Below are 22,607 nucleotides of genomic sequence, written 5' to 3'. Positions count from 1 at the left end.
GAGCAATGGATAAAGGCAAGCAAATGTGCATGTGTGTGTATGTATATGTGTTTGTATGGGTGTTTGTGTATATATATATGGGCCATTCTTCGTCTGTTTCCTGGCGCTACCTCGCTGTCATGGGAAACAGTGAGAAAGTGTATTAAAAAATGATATTTTTTTCAATTCATTATATGATGTATGACTACTTCAGCAAGGCTATAGGCTTAGTGACATTAAGTGATTGGTTTTCTTGGGATGTGAGAGCTTGCCTTGAAGAAGCCAAGTTTTTCTAGCCTTACTTTAAGATTAACTAGAGTGTAGTAATTTTGATTCATGTTTAACTACTTTAGTGAGTTTTATTTGGTAGATTTATGGTCATATTTTGATTGAAGGCCATGCATTATGGAAATGATAATATAAGCTGATATAAGGTCTTAGAAAGAAGAATTATTATCTAGTTTAATGTAAATCCATGTTAAAGATATTGTATTCATAATTCAATAATGATGTTATGTTGTAGGTCATATTCTGGGTTATTGGGCTCTTGTAGGTTCTGGTATTGATCAGCTTTGTCATAAGTCATGCTTGCAAAGCCTCATATTAGCTACCCTAACTTTTAACGGTAGAATTAGAGTATTTAGAATGGACATTGTAAAGTTGAGGTTTTGTTATTTTATTCCTTTTTTTTCTCCAGTGGTGTGTGGAATAGAGAAGGGCCACCTAGAAGTGCCAGACAGAAGAATGAAAGGTTCAAACTAGAAAGAAAGGCAGGGCCCAGGTAAGTGACTTAAACATGTAACAGTGATTCTGAATAACTGCTGATGGGGCAGATGGCTTAAAATGAGTTAAAATTGATAGCTAATTGATCAGCTAGGATTAAAGAAACAGGAAAATTTCTAAGTAAATAAGCAAATGGAATAACAAATTGTTAGTTGTAAAGCATAAAAGATCAATCCTAAACTACTGTGTTAAGAATAACCTCATTCTGCCAAAGTAGAATGATTTTCTGTAACATTATTCAGACTTGAAATGATTGCAGGCATTATTAACCTCTTAACACCTCATTTAGGACATTGTCACGGGCACATTTGTTTGACAAATTTTCTCCTGGGAACTTATTTCTGGCTCACTGTAAGGTGTTTTGGCACATTTTTGTGACCTCAACCCAAAGTCTGTTGTGTATATCTTTTGCTTGTACCAGCAAACATCACAAAGTCAAAAGCATGTTAGGAACATTTTAGATAAAAGCAGTAATATTCATCAAGTAATAGTATTTCTTTGATAGACTTCAATAGTACTGACATACTGGAACTATATACTTTTATATTTGAATTCCAAATAGATTGCCTATTAATTATTGGTTTAAATGGTATGAACTGTATCTGTTTCCATTCTGATTGTTCATGGCCATGATTGTTGCTTCATAGGAACCTTTGCAGATTGAGATGCTCAACAGTAATCAGGAAAAAATGTCGAACTCAAAAGTCACTCTTTTCAGTAATCGACACTGCATATTCATCCAAGTTAGGTCGGTATTGTTTGTTTTTATCGAGGATGTATGGCATGTGTACGTGTAGGAAGAGAGGAAAGTGATTGGTTCTCAGTGAATGTAGGTTTGCGGCAGGGGTGTGTGATGTCTCCATGGTTGTTTAATTTGTTTATGGATGGGGTTGTTAGGGAGGTAAAGGCAAGAGTTTTGGAAAGAGAGGCAAGTATGAAGTCTGTTGGGGATGAGAGAGCTTGGGAAGTGAGTCAGTTGTTGTTCGCTGATGATACAGCACTGGTGGCTGATTCATGTAAGAAACTGCAGAAGCTGGTGACTGAGTTTGGTAAAGTGTGTGAAAGAAGAAAGTTAAGAGTAAATGTGAATAAGAGCAAGGTTATTAGGTACAGTAGGGTTGAGGGTCAAGTCAATTGGGAGGTAAGTTTGAATGTAGAAAAACTGGAGGAAGTAAAGTGTTTTAGATATCTGGGAGTGGATCTGGCAGCGGATGGAACCATGGAAGCGGAAGTGGATCATAGGGTGGGGGAGGGGGCGAAAATTCTGGGAGCCTTGAAGAATGTGTGGAAGTCGAGAACATTATCCCGGAAAGCAAAAATGGGTATGTTTGAAGGAATAGTTGTTCCAACAATGTTGTATGGTTGCGAGGCGTGGGCTATGGATAGAGTTGTGCGCAGGAGGATGGATGTGCTGGAAATGAGATGTTTGAGGACAATGTATGGTGTGATGTGGTTTGATCGAGTAAGTAACGTAAGGGTAAGAGAGATGTGTGGAAATAAAAAGAGCATGGTTGAGAGAGCAGAAGAGGGTGTTTTGAAATGGTTTGGGCACATGGAGAGAATGAGTGAGGAAAGATTGACCAAGAGGATATATGTGTCGGAGGTGGAGGGAACGAGAAGTGGGAGACCAAATTGGAGGTGGAAAGATGGAGTGAAAAAGATTTTGTGTGATCGGGGCCTGAACATGCAGGAGGGTGAAAGGAGGGCAAGGAATAGAGTGAATTGGATCGATGTGGTATACCGGGGTTGACGTGCTGTCAGTGGATTGAATCAGGGCATGTGAAGCGTCTGGGGTAAACCATGGAAAGCTGTGTAGGTATGTATATTTGCGTGTGTGGACGTATGTATATACATGTATATGGGGGTGGGTTGGGCCATGTCTTTCGTCTGTTTCCTTGCGCTACCTCGCAAACGCGGGAGACAGCGACAAAGCAAAAAAAAAAAAAAAAAAATTTTTTACTAAGCCGCATATTCACAGCTAAGTGGTTCTGCTCATTTAACTGAGCTCACTGTTGTTCAGCAGATAGTGAGTCACCAGGAACAAGTTTCCTTAAGAAAACCTGCTATAGAAATTGCCTGTGTGACCAGCCACCTTCAAGTTCTTTTTTCACCCTGAGAATTCATGTTTTTCAGGTCCTGTTAAAATTTATTTAACCTAATAATTTAAAAGATAATCATATGACAATAAAGAAAATCACTTGTGTATTTTGTCCGTTGCTGTCATTCATATACACATAGACAATTTGCAGTTGTGCTGGCATAAAGTGCTATGAAAGTGTAAGACTCTGTAGTTGAGTTGCCATCATGCATATATTATCATTTATTTTTCATGTGCTGCAAAATTTATTTATGGTTATTATTTTGTTTCACATAGTAAACCTTTTCATGGTAAAATCAATGTCATTTATTAGTAATTTTGTTCATTACAGCAAAATTATAAAAATTTGTTGTGATGGTAGTTGTAATTACCTAGCTTTAATTAGTTATTTGTACCGTCTGGGGAGGGAGTTTTACACTAATGTTTAGCAGTGCAGATAGATAGATTAGTTGGAATAGAGAAACTTTGGAGGAAGTGGGATGTTTTAGATACCTGGGAGTGGACATGGCAGTGAACAGAACCATGGTAATGGAGATGAGTCACAGGATGAGTGAGGAGGGAAGGTTCTGGGAACTTTGAGGAATGTATAGAAAGAGAAGTTGCTCTCTGGTAGGGTGAAAATGGACATGTTTGAACATATAGTAGTCCAAATGATGTTGTATGGATTCAAGGCCTGGCCTGTAGATGAGAATGTACGGAGGAGGATGCATGTGTTGTAAATGAAGTGTTTGAGGGCAATATATGGTGTTATGAGGATTTAGTGTGGAAGTGACATTAAGGTGAGAGACAAGTTTGGTAGTAAGAGCATATTTGAGAGAGTTGAAGATGGTATGGACATATGGAGAGAATGAGTGAGGAGAGGTTGACAAAGAGGAAATATATACCAGAATTGGAGGGGACAAGGAAAAGTGGGGAGTCCAAATTAAAGATGGAAGAATAGAGTGAAATTTTTTGAGTACTCAGGGATTGATCATGAGGAGAGTGAAGGACATGCACAGGATGGAGTGAATTAGAGCAATTTGGTATACAGGGAGGGATGTGCTGTTAGTGGAATGAACCAGGGCATATGTAACATCTGAGGGAAACCATGGAAAGGCGTGTAGGGCCTGGTTGTGGATAGGGATCTGGCTGTGGTTTTGGTGTAATACACATGACAGCTAAAGGATGGCTATGAATGAATGAGGCATTTTCTTCATCTTTTCGTGACTTTACCTTGCTGTTGTGTGAAAAAGCAAGCAAATATGAAAATAAGAAGAAAATAGTAAATATGTATGTAGTAAAACTTTATGTAAATATATTGTGAGCTTACCAAGTGAATGAATATTCATGATGTTACTGAACCAGATGTATGATGCTTCCCCTCTTTGCTGTATATGTACACAGTATTCTTTGCAGTTGTTCCTTGGAAAGTCTCTGAGATCGGACTTTGCTGCAACTGGATGAAAGCAACTAAACGTAACTTTGTATCAATAATAATATAAAGAAAATTCCTTTGGTATGATAGTACTTATGCATACAAAATAAAGGTACTTCCTGATGGCTCAAACTGTGATGAAGATGTAGGCTTTGCCATGATTATTGAAGAAGAATCTCATATAACAAAAGTACCATGAGAATGTTCCATATTTACTGCATAACTGTGTAATATTCAGCCTGCACATGAATTATATAAATGGTCTCCTAAAATATAATTTACAGTCTACTCTGATTACCCAAGCACAATCCAAGCCTTTTCACATGATGCTCCAGTGCACCCCATAGTCCTAAAACTCCAAGATTGGATTGTGAGAGTTGCTTCAAAAGCTGTAGAATTTGGCAAGTGACTGGACATGTTAGCAGTAATGAAGTAGCAGATACTGAGGTTAAAGCATTTTTTTCTTTTTACCGCTGTCGCCCGCGTTAGCAAGGTAGCGCAAGGAAACAGACGAGGAATGGCCCAACCTGCTCACATACACATGTATATACATAAATGCCCACACACACACATATGTATACACATACATTTCAACGAATACATACATACAGAGACATATACATATATACACATGTACATATCCATACTTGCTGCCTTCATCCATTCCCGTAGCCATCCTGCCACACACATGCGAGGCAGCACCAGGAACAGACAAAGAAAAAGCCACATTCATTCACACTGTCTCTGGCTGTCATGTGTAATGCACCAAAACCACAGCTCCCTTTCCACATCCAGGCCCATAAAACTTTCCATGGTTTACTCCAGGCACTTCACATGCCCTGGTTCAATCCAATGACAGCATGTTGACCCCTGTATAAAGCTGATATATTGAGCAATTTGTACATGAGAACTGTTCTTCACAATGATTTATGAGCAGAATAAATGATAATGTTAGATGTATATGGCAAGTTTGATTGGACTTGGAAACCAAAAGAAATAAGAAACGACAGAGGATAGAAAAGGATAGTATTTGAAGTTTGGCATTCCTCCTTCAGCAAGAATTGCCATTTTGTGAAAATTCCATTTTGCTTTAGTATTACTTATGCAGTATTGTGTTAACCCATGGTCACTAAATGGAGAAGAGACCTGCCTCAATATGTAAAATCTGCAGTTGCAATGTTACTGTGGAACATGTAATAATGGAATGCCAAAAATACAGTAGTCTTAAGAGTCAGGTAGGAATTGCTTGATAGCAGTGGAAAAAATAATAGTATTGAGGAAATACATGACAAAAATGTTAATGTAAATAGACTTTTGAATTTTTTAGAGACCAAAATATAGTTTTATTTGGATGGCAAGATTTTTAGGTATTTCATAAAGAAGGCAGAAATATATAATCCTGTATAAATAGTTTTTAGTTGTCTTTTTATTGGTTGGGGGCTTTGGTTTCAGTGCTTCATATGACATCCAGAAATTGGATGTGAGTGAATGAGGCCATTTGTTCTTGGCACTATCCTGCTGATGCAGACAATGGTGAATATTTGAAAGAATAGTATCTTTTTCATTATAAAAAGTGCTGAATTGCCAGTAGGTTGTACCTCTTATAAATCCACAGGGGAGGAATGGGATGTATTTAGGGAAGCAGTGATGGCTTGCGCAAAAGATGCTTGTGGCATGAGAAGTGTGGGAGGTAGGCAGATTAGAAAGGGTAGTGAGTGGTGCGATGAAGAAGTAAGATTATTAGTGAAAGAGAAGAGAGAGGCATTTGGACAATTTTTACAGGGAAATAATGCAATTGGCTGGGAGACATATAAAAGAAAGAGGCAGGAGGTCAAGAGTCAGGTGCAAGAGGCAAAAAAGAGGGCAAATGAGAGTTGGGGTGAGAGAGTATCATTAAATTTTAGGGAGAATAAAAAGATGTTTTGGAAGGAGGTAGATAAATTGCATAAGACAAGGGAACAAATGGGAACATTAGTGAAGGGGGATAATAGGGAGTTGATAACAAGTAGTGGTGATATGAGAAGGAGATGTAGTGAGTATTTTGAAGGTTTGTTGAATGTGTTTGATGATAGAGTGGCAGATATAGGGTGTCTTGGTCAAGGTGTGATAGAGTGGCAGATATAGGGTGTTTTGGTCAAGGTGGTGTGCAAAGTGAGAAGGTTAGGGAGAATGATTTGGTAAACAGAGAAGAGGTAGTAAAAGCTTTGCGGAAGATGAAAGCTGGCAAGGCAGCGTGTTTGGATGGTGTTTCAGTGGAATTTATTAAAAAAGGGGGTGACTGTATTGTTGACTGGTTGGTAAGGTTATTTAATATATGTATGACTCACAGTGAGTTGCCTGAGGACTGGAGGAATGCTTGCATAATGCCATTGTGCAAAGGCAAAGGGGATAAGAGTGAGTGCTCAAATTACAGAGGTATAAGTTTGTTGAGTATTCCTGAGAAATTATATGGGAGGGTATTGATTGAGAGAGTGAAGGCATGTACAGAGCATCAGATTGGGGATTGGGGAAGAGCAGTGTGGTTTTAGAAGTGGTAGAGGATGTGTGGATCAGGTGTTTGCTTTGAAAAATGTATGTGAGAAATACTTAGAAAAGCAAATGGATTTGTATGTAGCATTTATGGATCTGGAGAAGGCATATGATAGAGTTGATACAGATGCTCTGTGGAAGGTATTAAGAATATATAGTGTGGGAGGTAAGTTGTTAGAAGCAGTGAAAAGTTTTTATCGAGGATGTAAGGTATGTGCATGTGTAGGAAGAGAGGAAAGTGATTGGTTGTCAGTGAATGTAGGTTTGCGGCAGGGGTGTGTGATGTCTCCATGGTTGTTTAATTTGTTTATGGATGGGGTTGTTAGGGAGGTGAATGCAAGAGGGGCAAGTATGCGGTCTGTTGTGGATGAGAGAGCTTGGGAAGTGAGTCAGTCGTTGTTCGCTGATGATACAGTGCTGGTGGCTGATTCATGTGAGAAACTGCAGAAGCTGGTGACTGAGTTTGGCAAAGTGTGTGTGAAAGAAGAAAGCTGAGAGTAAATGTGAATAAGAGCAAGGATATTAGGTGGAGTAGGGTTGAGGGACAAGTCAATTGGGAGGTAAGTTTGAATGGAGAAAAAATGGAAGAAGTGAAGTGTTTTAGATATCTGGGAGTGGATTTGGCAGTGGATGGAACCATGGAAACAGAAGTGAGTCATAGGGTGGGGGAGGGGGCGAAAGTTCTGGGAGTGTTGAAAAATGTGTGGAAGTCAAGAACGTTATCTTGGAAAGCAAAAATGGGTATGTTTGAAGGAATAGTGGTCCCAACAATGTTATATGGTTGCAAGGTGTGGGCTATGGATAGAGTTGTGTGGAGGAGGGTGGATGTGCTGGAAATGATATGTTTGAGGACAGTATGTGGTGTGAGGTGGTTTGATCGTGTAAGTAATGAAAGGGTAAGAGAGATGTGTGGTAATGAAAAGAGTGTGGTTGAGAGAGTAGAAGAGGGTGTTTTGAAATGATTTGGTCACATGGAGAGAATGAGTGAGGAAAAATTGACAAAGAGGATATATGTGTCAGAGGTGGAGGGAACGAGGAGAGGTGGGAGACCAAATTGGAGGTGGAAAGATGGAGTGAAAAAGATTTTGAGTGATCGGGTCCTGAACATGCAAGAGGGTGAAAGGCATGCAAGGAATAGAGTGGATTGGAATGATGTGGTATACAGGGGTCGATGTGCTGTCAGTGGATTGAACCAGGGCATGTGAAGCGTCTGGGGTAAACCATGGAAAGTTCTGTGGAGCCTAAATGTGGAAAGGAAGCTGTGTTTTTGGTGCATTATACATGACAACTAGAGACTGAGTGTGAACGAATGTGGCCTTTGTTGTCATTTCCTAGCGCTACCTCGGGCACATGCGGGTGAGGGGTTTGTCATTTCATGTGTGGCGGGGTGGTGATGTGAATGAATAAGGGCAGACTATGAATTATGTACATTTGTATATATTTGTATTTCTGTGTGTGTATATATATGTATACGTTGAGATGTATAGGTATGTTTATGTGTGTTTATGGATGCATATGTATATACATGGGTATGTGGGTGGGTTGGGCCATTCTTTCGTTTGTTTCCTTGCGCTACCTCGCTAACGCGGGAGACAGCAACAGAGTATAATAAATAAATATTTATATATATAAATAGTAAAATTTTCTGAAATTCTAAAGTCTAGATTATGTTAATTTTACCTATAATCCAGATAAGCAGCATACAACATGAAAGCCATCCCTCATAGCAAACTCTTGTCTTAGGGACACATTGGTAGGTACTGCCTCTTCAGTCTTTTCAAATTGCTAAGCAATTGCAGCATGAAAGAATGAAGTATGTGGATAAGGAGAAAGATTATAGGTAAAAAGAGACAGCAGATTGGCGATATATTGAAATGCAGATGTTTGGGTGATAGATCTATTGCAATGAAGAGAAGGGAGGACTAGAGAATTAAGAATTATATGAATGAGAAGAAGGAAATTGTGAGTTAGATCTAGTGTAGAGTTGGAAATTAATGACTAAGTTAATGAAAAAGTATCAGAAGGACTTTCAAGATATAAGGTGAATGGGAGTGAAATTAGACTAAGGAAGAGAAAATATTTTTGTCAAAGTAAGCAAACTAGATAATTTAAAAGAAAATAGGGCCTGGATGTGGAAAGGGAGCTGTGGTTTCGGTGCATTATTACATGACAGCTAGAGACTCAATGTGAACGAAAGTGGCCTTTGTTGTCTTTTCCTAGTGCTACCTCGTGCGCATTTGGGGGGGGAGGGGATGTGGCGGGGTGGCGATGGGAATGAATAAAGGCAGACAGTATGAATCATGTGCATGTGTATATATGTATATGTCTGTGTGTGTATATATATGTATACATTGAGATGTATAGGTATGTATATTTGCGTGTGTGGATGTGTATGTATATACCTGTGTAAGTGGGTGGGTTGGGCCATTCTTTCGTCTCTTTCCTTGTGCTACCTCATTAATGCAGGAGACACAGACAAAGCAAAATAAATAAAGATAAATAGGAAAATAGAAACATTGAAAATTGCCGCACAGATTTAGAGTTGTTTAACTTTTTAGAAGTAGTTGAGGATTTGTGACATATGTTTTCGAATGTTCATATACAAGGTTTCTCTCATTTATGTGTGGCTGATTTTTTAGCTTTTTTAAGATTTTAAGAAGTTTTTATGTACACTGTTGGTTCAGCAGGTTTTCAGACATGAACTCTTTTGATTGTGACTATGAAATGCGATGGAAACGTCTGTTTGAAAAGTACAAGGAGAAGAAAATGTTGCTGGAGTCTGACTTGCAGTCAGAAATGGAGCAGCTAGAGAGAAGATTGGCTGCTGTGCGTCATGAATATAAAACAGAGAAACTTAAGATGGGTGAGTATCTTTTACTCAATGTCTGAAAATATGATTTATGATAGATGACAATAACTCAATGGAAGACTGCTCAAGAGATTTGGGCACCTCTAAACAAGAAGAAGAGTGGAGCTAGGATTTCTTTATGTTATTAGAGAGTATTGAATTTGCAAGCCATGCTCCAGTGATTAGCCATGGAAAGGTATATATGTCAAAAATATGAACACACCTAAGGCAGGACTTTGAACTACTAAAAAGCAAAGCCCTCATTTGCATTTCATTCTTTTTGTCCTACCAAATTGGCATCCAAAAGATGTCTTCAGAGAGGAGTAGAGTTGACAAAATAGGAAAATCTGGTGACATTACTACCAGCTGGTAAATTTAGTGTCCAGTGTGAATTTATATATAAAGTCTGAAATATACTGAGTGAAGGAAAAAAGAAAAGTATCCATAGATTTTCTAATTATTCTTTAATTAAATTATGAATGATATTATGTTTTTTGTAATTATTTCATTAGTCTATCTAGGGGAGAGGGTAATTGTTATCCCCCTGCAGAAGCTTATGTTTTAGCAAGAAGCCATCAAATCCACATAGCTGACATCAGTGAGATAAGCATACACATGACACAGATATGCCATAGGATTGTTCAGTGCTCACACAGAACATATTTGTAATGTATCTGGAAGGGCATTTCCACAAAACTACTCAAAAATAGTGCTAAAATCATCTGAATCTATATGCACATATCTTATCCATGATGTTGTTTTGCAGCCTTCCACCACCTCAGCCATCTGTGCTGTCATTCCTATTGTTGTCCAGTTTATGAGAATAGGATTTTTGTTCATGTTGAGGTTGAACTGATTTATGAAGAGGTTTGACTTTACAGTGAAGTGGCTCATTATTCTCTTGAATACTTATTTTTTTTCTTTGTTCATAAGGATTTTTGTGATATAAGTTGATACATATGTTTCCTTGCTGGTATACTGTTGTCATCATTAGACCTGCTTTTGTTCTATTTTTCATTTCGTAGCAATGGCATACAAGGAAACATAGCTTGTTGATATTTTATTGTTTTAATGAACTGGTTCAGAAAATTACCACTCGTTAAGTGCTGTGCTTGTTTTGTTACTCTATAGTCAGTTTATATACCTGCACTTTTAGGTTATTTTTTGATGTAATTTACTGCAGAATGTAAGGAAACAATATGAAATACATGTATCAAAACTAACAAAGCAAGCAAAAATAGAAAATGTCGTATAATCGAAGAAGAGATTGCTTCCTTAAGAGTTCAGCTGCAGAAGCTGTTGTAACAGCATGGGCGCATGCCTGATGAAGTGACTCATTTTTGTATGTACGTGTATACTCATCTTTACGTTACACTTATGGGCCACATGAGATTCTGCAAAACTTAAGAAAGTGATACACAACACAACATAAAATGATTTAAAGACAAAGAAACAAAGCAAAATTAAGAGGATGTTAATATGTAATCATAGAAGAAATCACTTCCTTGCAAGTTCAGCCACAGTCGGCCACTGTTACAGCATGGGGACATGGCTTCAGTTGTAATACGTTTTTGTATGCACATACATGTTCATTCATGTTCACCTGATACTTACGGTTCATGCCATTTACTCCAAAATGTAGCACAACACTGTATGAAATTATTAAGACTGAAACTAAGCAAAAATAGAGAATGTTATAGTGCAATCAAAGAAGAAATCGCATCACGAGTTCAGCTGCAGTAGGCCATTTAAAGAGCGAATTCCCTTACCTAACTTTACACTTATGGTTCATTTATTGCTAATTGTAGTAATAAAAAAAACATTTATTAAGACTAAGGAACCAAGAAAAACAGAGAATGGTATTGTTTAATAGAAAAAGAGATCATTTCATCATTACAAGTTCAGGTGTGGTTGGTTTTTGTAACAGCATCAGCACGTGGCTAATGTAGGGACATTTTTTTTTGGATGCACAGCTGAGCTATGTACACCTTGCACATTTGGTTCATGTAAGTTACTGCAAGGTGTAGTAAAACAGTAGATAGGACTAATTCTGTCAGTCTTTATCTCTGATGCCCATTCGCTTTGGGAATTCCTTAAAGGAGGTGGCCACGCAAGAGAGTCTGTTTAACTGTTGAGCTCCAGTGCCACTTTTTAACCTTTAGTGCCTCACCCTTAACAGGCCACCAACAGAGAGCAACTCTAGTGCAGTGTTTTCAGAGACTCCTACCAAATGTTCCCACCACTACTTTCACCTATTGTCTACCTAATTCTCCCAACTAATGCTCTTACCTATTACTTCTTCCTAACGTTTCTCCCTAGTGCTTCTGTCTAATGTTCTTACCCACTTCTGTCTGTTGCTCCTATCAATATGCCAAAAGGCAGAGCTAGCAGATAGTGCTCACTACAGGAAAATGTAAAGTTGCAAAGAATGAGTTGTATGGGTCAAGTGTTGTCAAGTGTTAGGTCTGATAAGTTGAGATTGTATGTTTGTGGACAGAATGCCAGCAGTCTACATGTGGCTGAGGCAGAAAGAGAAGACAGCTATCTGGGTCAGAAGAGTTCAGCTTGACAATTTGTGAAGTTGTCAGTAATTAAGACTAAGAAACTAAGCAAATACAAAGAATTTTGTTGAATATTCAACTGTAGTTCAGTATCACTTGGGCTAGTTGTAGAGCCTCTATTAGACACAGTATACTGGCACGTCAGTGTCCTTGTTCATTTTGAACGTTGATTTTTCCTTTAACCTTCTCTGTCTTGGAAAGTTATAACACTTTAAGCCCTCATTATGGACTCCAAGAGATCATAACTTTATGGTAAATTCATTCCTGCCAGACATAAGCATGTTACACTTACTGTCCTCAAGAAAGTAGCAGTTATGCAAAAATCTGATAAAGGGGCTTCATTAGATGAAAATTTTTGCTGAATATGGCTTTAAGAACCAGGGGAAAATATTAAAGATCTGCCTAAGGACCACTGATTATGAAGCCGTCAGTCCTGCATCATCATCAATCTAACACTATACTCAACTCAGCTACATTATTAGTGTATTTACTTGGATTAAGAATCTAAACGTTCAACTTGTGAGATACTCCAAAAGACATATCTTTTTATTTCCATGTTTTAAATTTTCATGTAGATAAATGAATGAAATTCTTTGTTACATATGTAATCACTTTTTAGAGTACAATACTGTTTTGCTTACTATCTAAAGGAATGCTTAGGTGGAATATACTCAGGTTAATTTGGGAAGGAGTTTGATAATTCTTTTTTTTTTAGTGCTTTCTCTTCAACATGGATGATGTTGTTAGTGTGAAGAGAACTGTAAATCAGATGATTGTATCATGTTGATGAAATTAGCATGCATTTCCAGACTCTACTGTTTTTTAAACCTTCAGACTCCTTGAAAATGTTCACTATCTGTACTCTAGAAAAACTGTTAGTCTGGGAACTGCATGTTCCCAACCATTCCGAACTAAAGAAATTTTACTGTATTGAGGGTGCAGTATCAGATCCAGCCTTTTTTTGTGTTTATGGTGAACCATTATATTCCCTTTGATCAGAAAAACAGTGAACAATGAATGTGAGAGTGAGTAATGTGGCATTGAGGGTTTAACTAGGGGAGCTGACATATCCATTGTTGAGAATATGAATGGTGAACAGCATATGTAGTTGTGCTGAAAAAACTATGGGTGACTTGGAAAGCAATACTAGATTATTTACTTACTGACAGGTGTGCAAAGGAGAGACTCATAGATGTGAATGCACTGAGATAGGCAGCTGTTGGGATGTCTGATTATTACTTGGTGGAGATGTGCGTGAAGGTTTGTAAGAGTTTTAGGAATAGAGTAAATGATATGGTTTGGAAGATGTTCGTGAAGTGATTAAGCATGGAAAAGAGGCTTTTGAGAAGAGATACCCGGAGAGATCAAGTGTAGAATGGCAAAAGGTGAGAGTAAATAAAGCTGGAGGAGTGGATGAGGATTGGGAGATATTTAGGGAGCCCTTTTTACATATGCAAAATTGTGTGGCATGCAAAAGGTGGGAGGTAGACAGGGGAAAGAGGGGTTAGTGATTAGTGGCATGATTAAGTTTGATGCTTGTAAAAGAGAGAGAGGTGTCTGGGCATTGTCAGTATGGGAGGAGTGCAAATTATTGGAAGATGTACAAGAGAAAGAGGATAGATGTCAAGAGAAAGTTGCAGGGGATGAGAAATGGGGCAAATGAGAGTTAGAGTGAGTGAGTATTTGTATATTTCAGAGAGAATAAGAAAATGTTTTGGGAGGAGGTTATAAGTGTGAGAAATCAAGAAAACAAATTGGAACATCAGTGAAGGGGGCAAATGGTGAAGTGATTGCAGGCAGAAATGAGGTGAAGAGGAGATGGAGTATTTTAAAGGGTTGTTAGATTAGGTTGAACCATTAGGCAGAAGTAGAAGGTAGGAACATAAGGCAGGAGCATTAAGTAGAAGTAGTTAGTAGGAACATTATGTAGGAACCTCTGCAAACACTGCACTTGGGCACCCTCCGCCAGTGGCCGTTTAAGGGCACAAAAGGCAAAGAAGTTGCGATGGTCTTCCAGTTATAGAGACTATTGCCATCCCCTTGAGAGAGTTCCTGGAGGGAACAGGTATCAGAGTTATAGATATATAGATAGACTTAAGTGTGTACAGTGATAAGGTGGCAGATAGATATGGTTTTGACATGGAAGTATGCTAAGTAAAAGAGTCACAGAAAGTGATTTGGTGAGAAGGGAAGAGGTTAATAGCTTTGTGTATGATGAAATGCAGCAAAGCAGCCAGAATGAATGGGACTGCAGCTGAATTTCTTATGAAAGGAGAATGTTTGCATTGTTGATTGATTTATTAGGATTTTCAGTATATGTATGGCTTGTGTTGAGATGCCTGAGAATTGGTGGAATACCTTTCTATAAAGGGCCATTGTATAAAGACAAGGGGAATAAAAGATAATGTTTAAATTACAAAGTTGTAAGTTTGTTTTGTGTATCTGGTATATTGTATGGGAGTCAGTTTAGATCCTCTTGTAAACTGATGCAATCCTCCTCTCACTTCCCTCATACATATTTAGGTAAGAGTCGTGTCCTCAGTTCCCTTCCACTAAGATACGCTAACCATTGGAGGAGTCTTCACTTATTCCTGCCTAGTATTCCAGCTTTATCACACTCCCATGCGGTAAAGTGTTAAATGCTTTCTGGCAGTCAAGATATAAACATTGTACCCAGCTTTCCCTTTTGTCAAAGACAGAGCTCACCCTCATAGAAATCTAAAAGGTTCATTATACATGACTTCCAATCATTGAAACCATGTTGCCTTTCTGAAAATTTTTCCTTTGTTGAAAGTCATATATTTGCTTTCTAGTTAACTTGTCCAGTCTATTACAGACCACACATGTCAAGGAGATGGGTCTATAGTGCATTGTCTCTTCGTGGTCTCCTTTCTTATAGATGGTTATGGCATTTGCCCTTTTCCACTACCTATTTATCAGTCGGATGCCCATTTCCTTAGGGAACTTCCTCAAAGGGATGGCCACAACAAAAGTCTCATTAACTGTTGAACTCCAGTTCTACTTATCTCTTAGTGCCTTACTCTTAGCAGGCCACTGGCAGATAGTAATTCTAAAGCAGCATTTTTAGAGGTTCTTACCTCATGTTCCGGCCAACTACTTCTCTCTACTGTGTCTACCTAATGGTCCTGCCTAATGTTTCAACCTACTGCTTGTACAGAATGCTCCCACCTTATGTTTCTACCTACTACTACGAGCTAATGTTTATACCTAATACTCACGTGGAACATTCCTACCTACTGCTTCTGTCTATTGCTCTTACCATTTTGCCAAAGGCAGAGCTAGCACTTAGTGCTAATTGCAAGAAAGTCTAGTGTTACGAAGAATGAGTTGTTTGGGTTTAAGTTTTACAAGTGTTATGTGTGACAAGAGGAGATTGTATGTTTGTGGACAGAATGTCAGCAGCCCACATGTGGACGAGGCAAAAAGAAAAGACGACTACCTGGATCAAATGAGTGCAACTTGACTGTCACTGAAGTGCTGGCTCATTACTCAGCCATTATTAACCCTCCCAATGACCAGTGGGTAGTACCAGTAATATCCCTCTCTGGTCGGTGGCTGCCTGCCATCTACTACCTATTACTTTTCCACTCTCTTGGGACTTTGCCTTTCTCTAGCAACATCTTGAACACTATTTCAGTAGCCCTTTTTAATGTGTCTGCACAAACTTTCAATACATGTTGAAATTTCATTTGGACCTTGACCTTTGTATGGGTCAACACCTTCTAAAGGTGAAATTTCATTAGAACCTTGACCTTTTTGTATTTTGTTAATTTTTTCTAGACAATTCAGTGTTTTCTAAAGCCCCCACTCCATCCCATAGGGTTATTGTGTGTTTCACAGTAACTAAAATTTTGAACTTGTAATTTGGTTCTTATGTCCTTACATCATCCTTTGCTATTTATCCCACTGAATCCTCTAACCTGATTAGCTGCTCTTTAAGTGACAATCTCCTGAAGAATTTGTGGAAATTTTGGATTTTCACCTGCCTTGCCCCCTGTATTCTTTTCAAAAGTCTTTCTGTTCCTCTTCTTTTTCTACTATACTCGTTGCTCTCTTATACCTTGCATAAGTTAGCTGGCTTGAGAGTCACCTATATGTTTATCTGAGTATATCTCTAAGCTCCTTTACTTTTTGACATCTTTTAGGAAAGCTGCTGGAAGCAGTGAGTTTTTATCAAGAAAGGAACGAGATTGGTTTCAGGTGAAGATTGATCTTCAGCAGGGGTGTGCGATGTCACCATGCTGTTTACTCTGTGTATGGATGTGATAATGAGGGAGGTGAATAAAAGGATCTTGGAGAAAGTAGCAGGTATGCAGTCTGTTGGGGATGGGGGGCCTGCAAGGTGAGTTGATGATGCAGCATTGGTGGCAGATTTACATTAGAAACTACAGAAGCTGTTGTCTGAGTTTAGGAGTATGCATGAAAGGAGAAAGCTCAGAATGATTGTGAGTAAAAGCAAGGATATCAGTTTTAGAAGTGAAGAGAGACAGGTTATTTGGAGTATGAGTTTGAATGGAGAGAACTTGGAGGTTGTGGGACATTTTAGATACTTGGGATTGGATATGGCAGCTAATGGAACCATTGGAGCTGAAGTGGGCTGTAGAAGTAATGAGGGGTCAGAAGTCCTTGGAGCATTAAGGTATGTTTGATTGTATAGTTACTAGTACAATCAGTGTTGTTTAGATATGAAGTGTGAGTCCCAGAAATATAACAAAGAGGGTTGATGCTATGGAAATGAAATGCTTAAGGACAGTATGTGTTTTGAGGAAGGTTGATTGAATAAGAAATGATAGGATTGTATTGTGGATAGGAAAATGGGTGAGCTGCAATCAGCAATCAAGCACCATTGTATCCTACTTTGGTATTTTGGTTGTGTTTCTGATGAATTAAGCTAAAAAGCACCATGTGCAAAAAGTTATGATGATTTTTATATACTATCTTTCACTTATTTTTATATTCATTCTGTATAGACCATATCCATAGGAACTGTTTGTAGTTATCCGTATTTTAGAATGTCAAAGATGGTTTTACTTCATTGTTGAACACTACCATGATTTTTTTTTAACTTTCTGCCTCTCTAGAAAAAATTCTCAAAACTTTAGCTGTATGTTGAATAAATTAAATGTTCTAGATTGCTGACAGTTCATACTATAAGAATGCTTTCCAGAATGAAAGATCACCAATATCTGAGACTCAAAAACAAGTTAACTTTTGCACAGTAATGTGCATATTTCTGAAGAAGCACTTTATATTCTAGATGCATATCATGACAGACTTAGGAATAGCTTTACCTTTTGTTGTTGGGTCATCACTCTATCATACTGGGAGTCAGACTTTAACTTGGGTCATTACATATTTGAAAAGTGTAAATCACTTTCCATTTGACTTTGTACAGTTATTTCCCAGCATCTAAAGAATTGATTAACATAATACCTATAACTCCCTCTTTTGATAAATTCCACTGCAGTACCATCCAAACCCATTTCCTTGCCAGCTTTCATCTTCCGCAAAGCTTTTACTACCTATTCTCTGTTTACCAAATCATTCTTCCTAACCCTCTTACTTCGCACACCACCTTGGCCAAAACACCCTATATCTGCCACTCTGTCATCTAACACATCCAACAAACCTTCAAAATACCCACTACACTTGTTATCACTTCCCCATTAGCCCCCTTCACTGATGTTCCCATTTGTTCTCTTGTCTTACGCACTTTATTTACCTCCTTCCAAAACATCTTGTTATTCTCCCTAAAATTTTATGATAATCTCTCACCCCATCTCTCATTTGCCCTCATTTTCATATCTAGCACCTTTCTCTTGACCTCCTGCACCCCCTGCCTCCTTCTTTTATACATCTCCCACTCATTTGCACTATTTCCCTGCAAAACTTAGTGACTGTGTTGTTGACTGGTTGTTAAGGATATTTAATGTATGTCTGGTTCATGGTGAGGTGTCTGAGGATTGGCGGAATGCATGCATAGTGCCATTGTACAAAGGCAAAGGGGATAAAGGTGAGTGCTCAAATTACAGAGGTATAAGTTTGTTGAGTATTCCTGGGAAATTATATGGGTGGGTATTGATTGAGAGGGTGAAGGCATGTACAGAGCATCAGATTAGGGAAGAGCAGTTTGGTTTCAGAAGTGATAGAGGATGTGTGGATCAGGTGTTTACTTTGAAAAATGTATGTGAGGAATACTTAGAAAAGCAAATGGATTTGTATGTAGCATTTATGTATCTGGAGAAGGCATATGATAAAGTTGATAGAGATGCTTTTTGGATGGTATTAAGAATATATGGTGTGGGAGACAAGTTGTTAGAAGCAGTGAAAAGTTTTTATCGAGAATGTAAAGCATGTGTACGAGTAGGAAGAGAGGAAAGTGTTTGGTTCTCAGTGAATGTCGGTTTGCAGCAGGGGTGCGTGATGTGTCCATGGTTAATTTGTTTATGGACGGGGTTCTTAGGGAGGTGAATGCAAGAGTTTTGGAGAGAGGGGCAAGTATGCAATCTGTTGTGGATGAGAGAGCTTGGGAAGCAAGTCAGTTGTTGGTCACTGATGATACAGCACTGGTGGCAGATTCGGGTGAGAAACTGCAAAAGCTTGTGACTGAGTTTGATAAAGTGTGTGAAAGAAGAAAGCTAAGAGTAAATGTGAATAAGAGCAAGATTATAGGTACAGTAGAGTTGAGGGACAAGTCAATTGGGATGCAAGTTTAAATGGAGAAAAAACTGGAGGAAGTGAAGAGTTTCAGATGCCTGGGAGTGGATTTGACAGTGGATGGAAGCGGAAGTGAGTCACAGGGTGGGGGAGGGGGCAAAAGTTCTGTGAGTGTTGAAAATGTGTGAAAGGCGAGAATATTATCTCGGAAAGCAAAAATGGGTATATTTAAAGGAATAGTGGTTCCAAAAATGTTATAGGGTTGGGAGGCGTGGGCTATAGATAGAGTTGGGCAGAGGAGGGTGGATGTGTTGGAAATGATATGTTTGAGGACAATATGTGGTGTGAGGTGGTTTGATCGAGTAAGTAATGAAAGGGTAAGAAAGATGTGTGGTTGGAAAAAGAGTGTGGTTGAGAGAGCAGAAGAGGGTGTATTGAAATGGTTTGGTCACATGGAGAGAATGAGTGAAGAATGATTGACAAAAAGGATATATGTGTCAGAAGTGGAGGGAACGAGGGGAAGTGGGAGACCAAATTGGAGGTGGAAAGATGGAATGAAAAAGATTTTGAGCGATCGGGGCCTAAACATGCAGGAGGATGAAAGGCATGCAAGGAATAGAGTGGATTGTAACGATGTGGTATACTTGGGTGGACGTGCTATCAATGGATTGATCCAGGGCATGTGAAGCGTCTGGGGTAAAACATGGAAAGTTTTGTGGGGCCTGGATGTAGAAAGGGAGCTGTGGTTTTGGTGCATTATACATGACAGCTAAAGACTGAGTGTGAACGAATGTGGCCTTTGTTGTCTTTTCTTAGCGCGACCTCGCATACATGCAGGGGAGGGGGTTGTCATTTCATGTGTGGCAGGGTGGCGACGGGAATGAATAAAGGCAGCAAGTATGAATTATATACATTTTTTTTTTGTTATTTTGCTTTGTCGCTGTCTCCCGCATTTGTGGGGTAGCGCAAGGAAACAGACGAAAGAAATGGCCCAACCCACCCCCATACACATGTATATACATACACGTCCACACAAGCAAATATACATACCTATACATCTCAATGTACACATACATATACACACACAGAGACATACATATATACCCATGCACACAATTCACACTGTCTGCCCTTATTTGTTCCCATCGCCACCCCGCCACACATGGAATAACAACCCCCTCCCCCCTCATGTGTGCGAGGTAGCGCTAGGAAAGACACCAAACGCCCCATTCGTTCACACTCAGTCTCTAGCTGTCATGTAATAATGCACCGAAACCACAGCTCCCTTTCCACATCCAGGCCCCACACACTTTCCATGGTTTACCCTAGACGCTTCACATGCCCTGGTTCAATCCACTGACAGCACGTCGACCCCGGTATACCACATCATTCCAATTCACTCTATTCCTTGCCCTCCTTTCACCCTCCTGCATGTTCAGGCCCCGATCACACAAAATCTTTTTCACTCCATCTTTCCACCTCCAATTTGGTCTCCCACTTCTCCACGTTCCCTCCACCTCCGACACATATATCCTCTTGGTCAATCTTTCCTCACTCATTCTCTCCATGTGCCCAAACCATTTCAAAAACCCTCTTCTGCTCTCTCAACCATGCTCTTTTTATTTCCACACATCTCTCTTACCCTTTGAGCACTCACTCTTATCCCCTTTCCCTTTGTACAATGGCACTATGCACGCATTCCGCCAAGCCTCAGGCACCTCACCATGAGTCATACATACATTAGATAACCTTACCAACCAGTCTACAGTACAGTCACCCCCTTTTTTAATAAATTCCACTGCAATACCATCCAAACCTGCTGCCTTGCCGGCTTTCATCTTCCGTAAAGCTTTTACTACCTGTTCTCTGTATACCAAATCATTTTCCCTAACCCTCTCACTTTGCACACCACCTCGACCAAAAGACCCTATATCTGCCACTCTATCATCAAACACATTCAACAAACCTTCAAAATACTCCATCTCCTTCTCACATCACCACTACTTGTTATCACCTCCCCATTTGCGCCCTTCACTGAAGTTCCCATTTGCTCCCTTGTCTTACGCACTTTATTTACCTCCTTCCAGAACATCTTTTTATTCTCCCTAAAATTTAATGATATTCTCTCACCCCAACTCTCATTTGCCCTCTTTTTAACCTCTTGCACCTTTCTCTTGACCTCCTGTCTCTTTCTTTTATACATCTCCCACTCAATTGCATTTTTTCCCTGCAAAAATTGTCCAAATGCCTCTCTCTTCTCTTTCACTAATAATCTTACTTCTTCATCCCACCACTCACTACCCTTTCTTATCAACCCACCTCCCACTCTTCTCATGCCACAAGCATCTTTTGCGCAATCCATCACTGATTCCCTAAATACATCCCATTCCTTCCCCACTCCCCTTACTTCCATTGTTCTCACCTTTTTCCATTCTGTACTCAATCTCTCCTGGTACTTCCTCACACAAGTCTCCTTCCCAAGCTCACTTACTCTCACCACCCTCTTCACCCCAATATTCACTCTTCTTTTCTGAAAACCCATACAAATCTTCACCTTAGCCTCCACAAGATAATGATCAAACATCCCTCCAGTTGCACCTCTCAGCATATTAACATCCAAAAGTCTCTCTTTCGCGCACCTGTCAATTAACATATATATATATATATATATATATATATATATATATATATATATATATATATATATATATGTAGGTTTGCGGCAGGGGTGTGTGATGTCTCCATGGTTGTTTAATTTGTTTATGGATGGGGTTGTTAGGGAGGTGAATGCAAGAGTTTTGGAAAGAGGGGCAAGTATGAAGTCTGTTGGGGATGAGAGAGCTTGGGAAGTGAGTCAGTTGTTGTTCGCTGATGATACAGCGCTGGTGGCTGATTCATGTGAGAAACTGCAGAAGCTGGTGACTGAGTTTGGTAAAGTGTGTGGAAGAAGAAAGTCAAGAGTAAATGTGAATAAGAGCAAGGTTATTAGGTACAGTAGGGTTGAGGGTCAAGTCAATTGGGAGGTGAGTTTGAATGGAGAAAAACTGGAGGAAGTGAAGTGTTTTAGATATCTGGGAGTGGATCTGGCAGCGGATGGAACCATGGAAGCGGAAGTGGATCATAGGGTGGGGGAGGGGGCGAAAATTCTGGGGGCCTTGAAGAATGTGTGGAAGTCGAGAACATTATCTCGGAAAGCAAAAATGGGTATGTTTGAAGGAATAGTGGTTCCAACAATGTTGTATGGTTGCGAGGCGTGGGCTATGGATAGAGTTGTGCGCAGGAGGATGGATGTGCTGGAAATGAGATGTGTGGTGTAAGGGCAAATGAGAGTTGGGGTGAGAGACTATCAGTAAATTTTAGGGAGAATAAAAAGATGTTCTGGAAGGAGGTAAATAGGGTGCGTAAGACAAGGGAGCAAATGGGAACTTCAGTGAAGGGCGTAAATGGGGAGGTGATAACAAGTAGCGGTGATGTGAGAAGGAGATGGAATGAGTATTTTGAAGGTTTGTTGAATGTGTCTGATGACAGAGTGGCAGATATAGGGTGTTTTGGTCGAGGTGGTGTGCAAAGTGAGAGGGTTAGGGAAAATGATTTGGTAAACAGAGAAGAGGTAGTAAAAGCTTTGCGGAAGATGAAAGCCGGCAAGGCAGCAGGTTTGGATGGTATTGCAGTGGAATTTATTAAGAAAGGGGGTGACTGTATTGTTGACTGGTTGGT

General features: G+C 39.4%; 1 protein-coding gene across 1 annotated transcript in view; it reads left to right on the top strand.

Moving 5' to 3' along the window:
- Window positions 1-654: 654 nt before the first annotated feature.
- The window catches only part of LOC139755045 (uncharacterized), a 58,695-nt gene continuing 36,742 nt past the window's right edge, over window positions 655-22,607 (top strand). Inside the window, exons 1-2 of the mRNA XM_071673028.1 lie at window positions 655-760; window positions 9,488-9,666. Of these exons, the coding sequence (XP_071529129.1) occupies window positions 9,501-9,666 (166 nt within the window). The 5' untranslated portion in view covers window positions 655-760; window positions 9,488-9,500. The remainder of the gene's footprint in view (window positions 761-9,487; window positions 9,667-22,607) is intronic.

Source organism: Panulirus ornatus, chromosome 18 (assembly GCF_036320965.1).
Source record: "Panulirus ornatus isolate Po-2019 chromosome 18, ASM3632096v1, whole genome shotgun sequence".
NCBI classification, from domain to species: Eukaryota; Metazoa; Arthropoda; class Malacostraca; order Decapoda; family Palinuridae; genus Panulirus; species Panulirus ornatus.
Note: the sequence above shows the minus strand (reverse complement) of the source record. Positions and strands in the feature narration are given on the sequence as shown.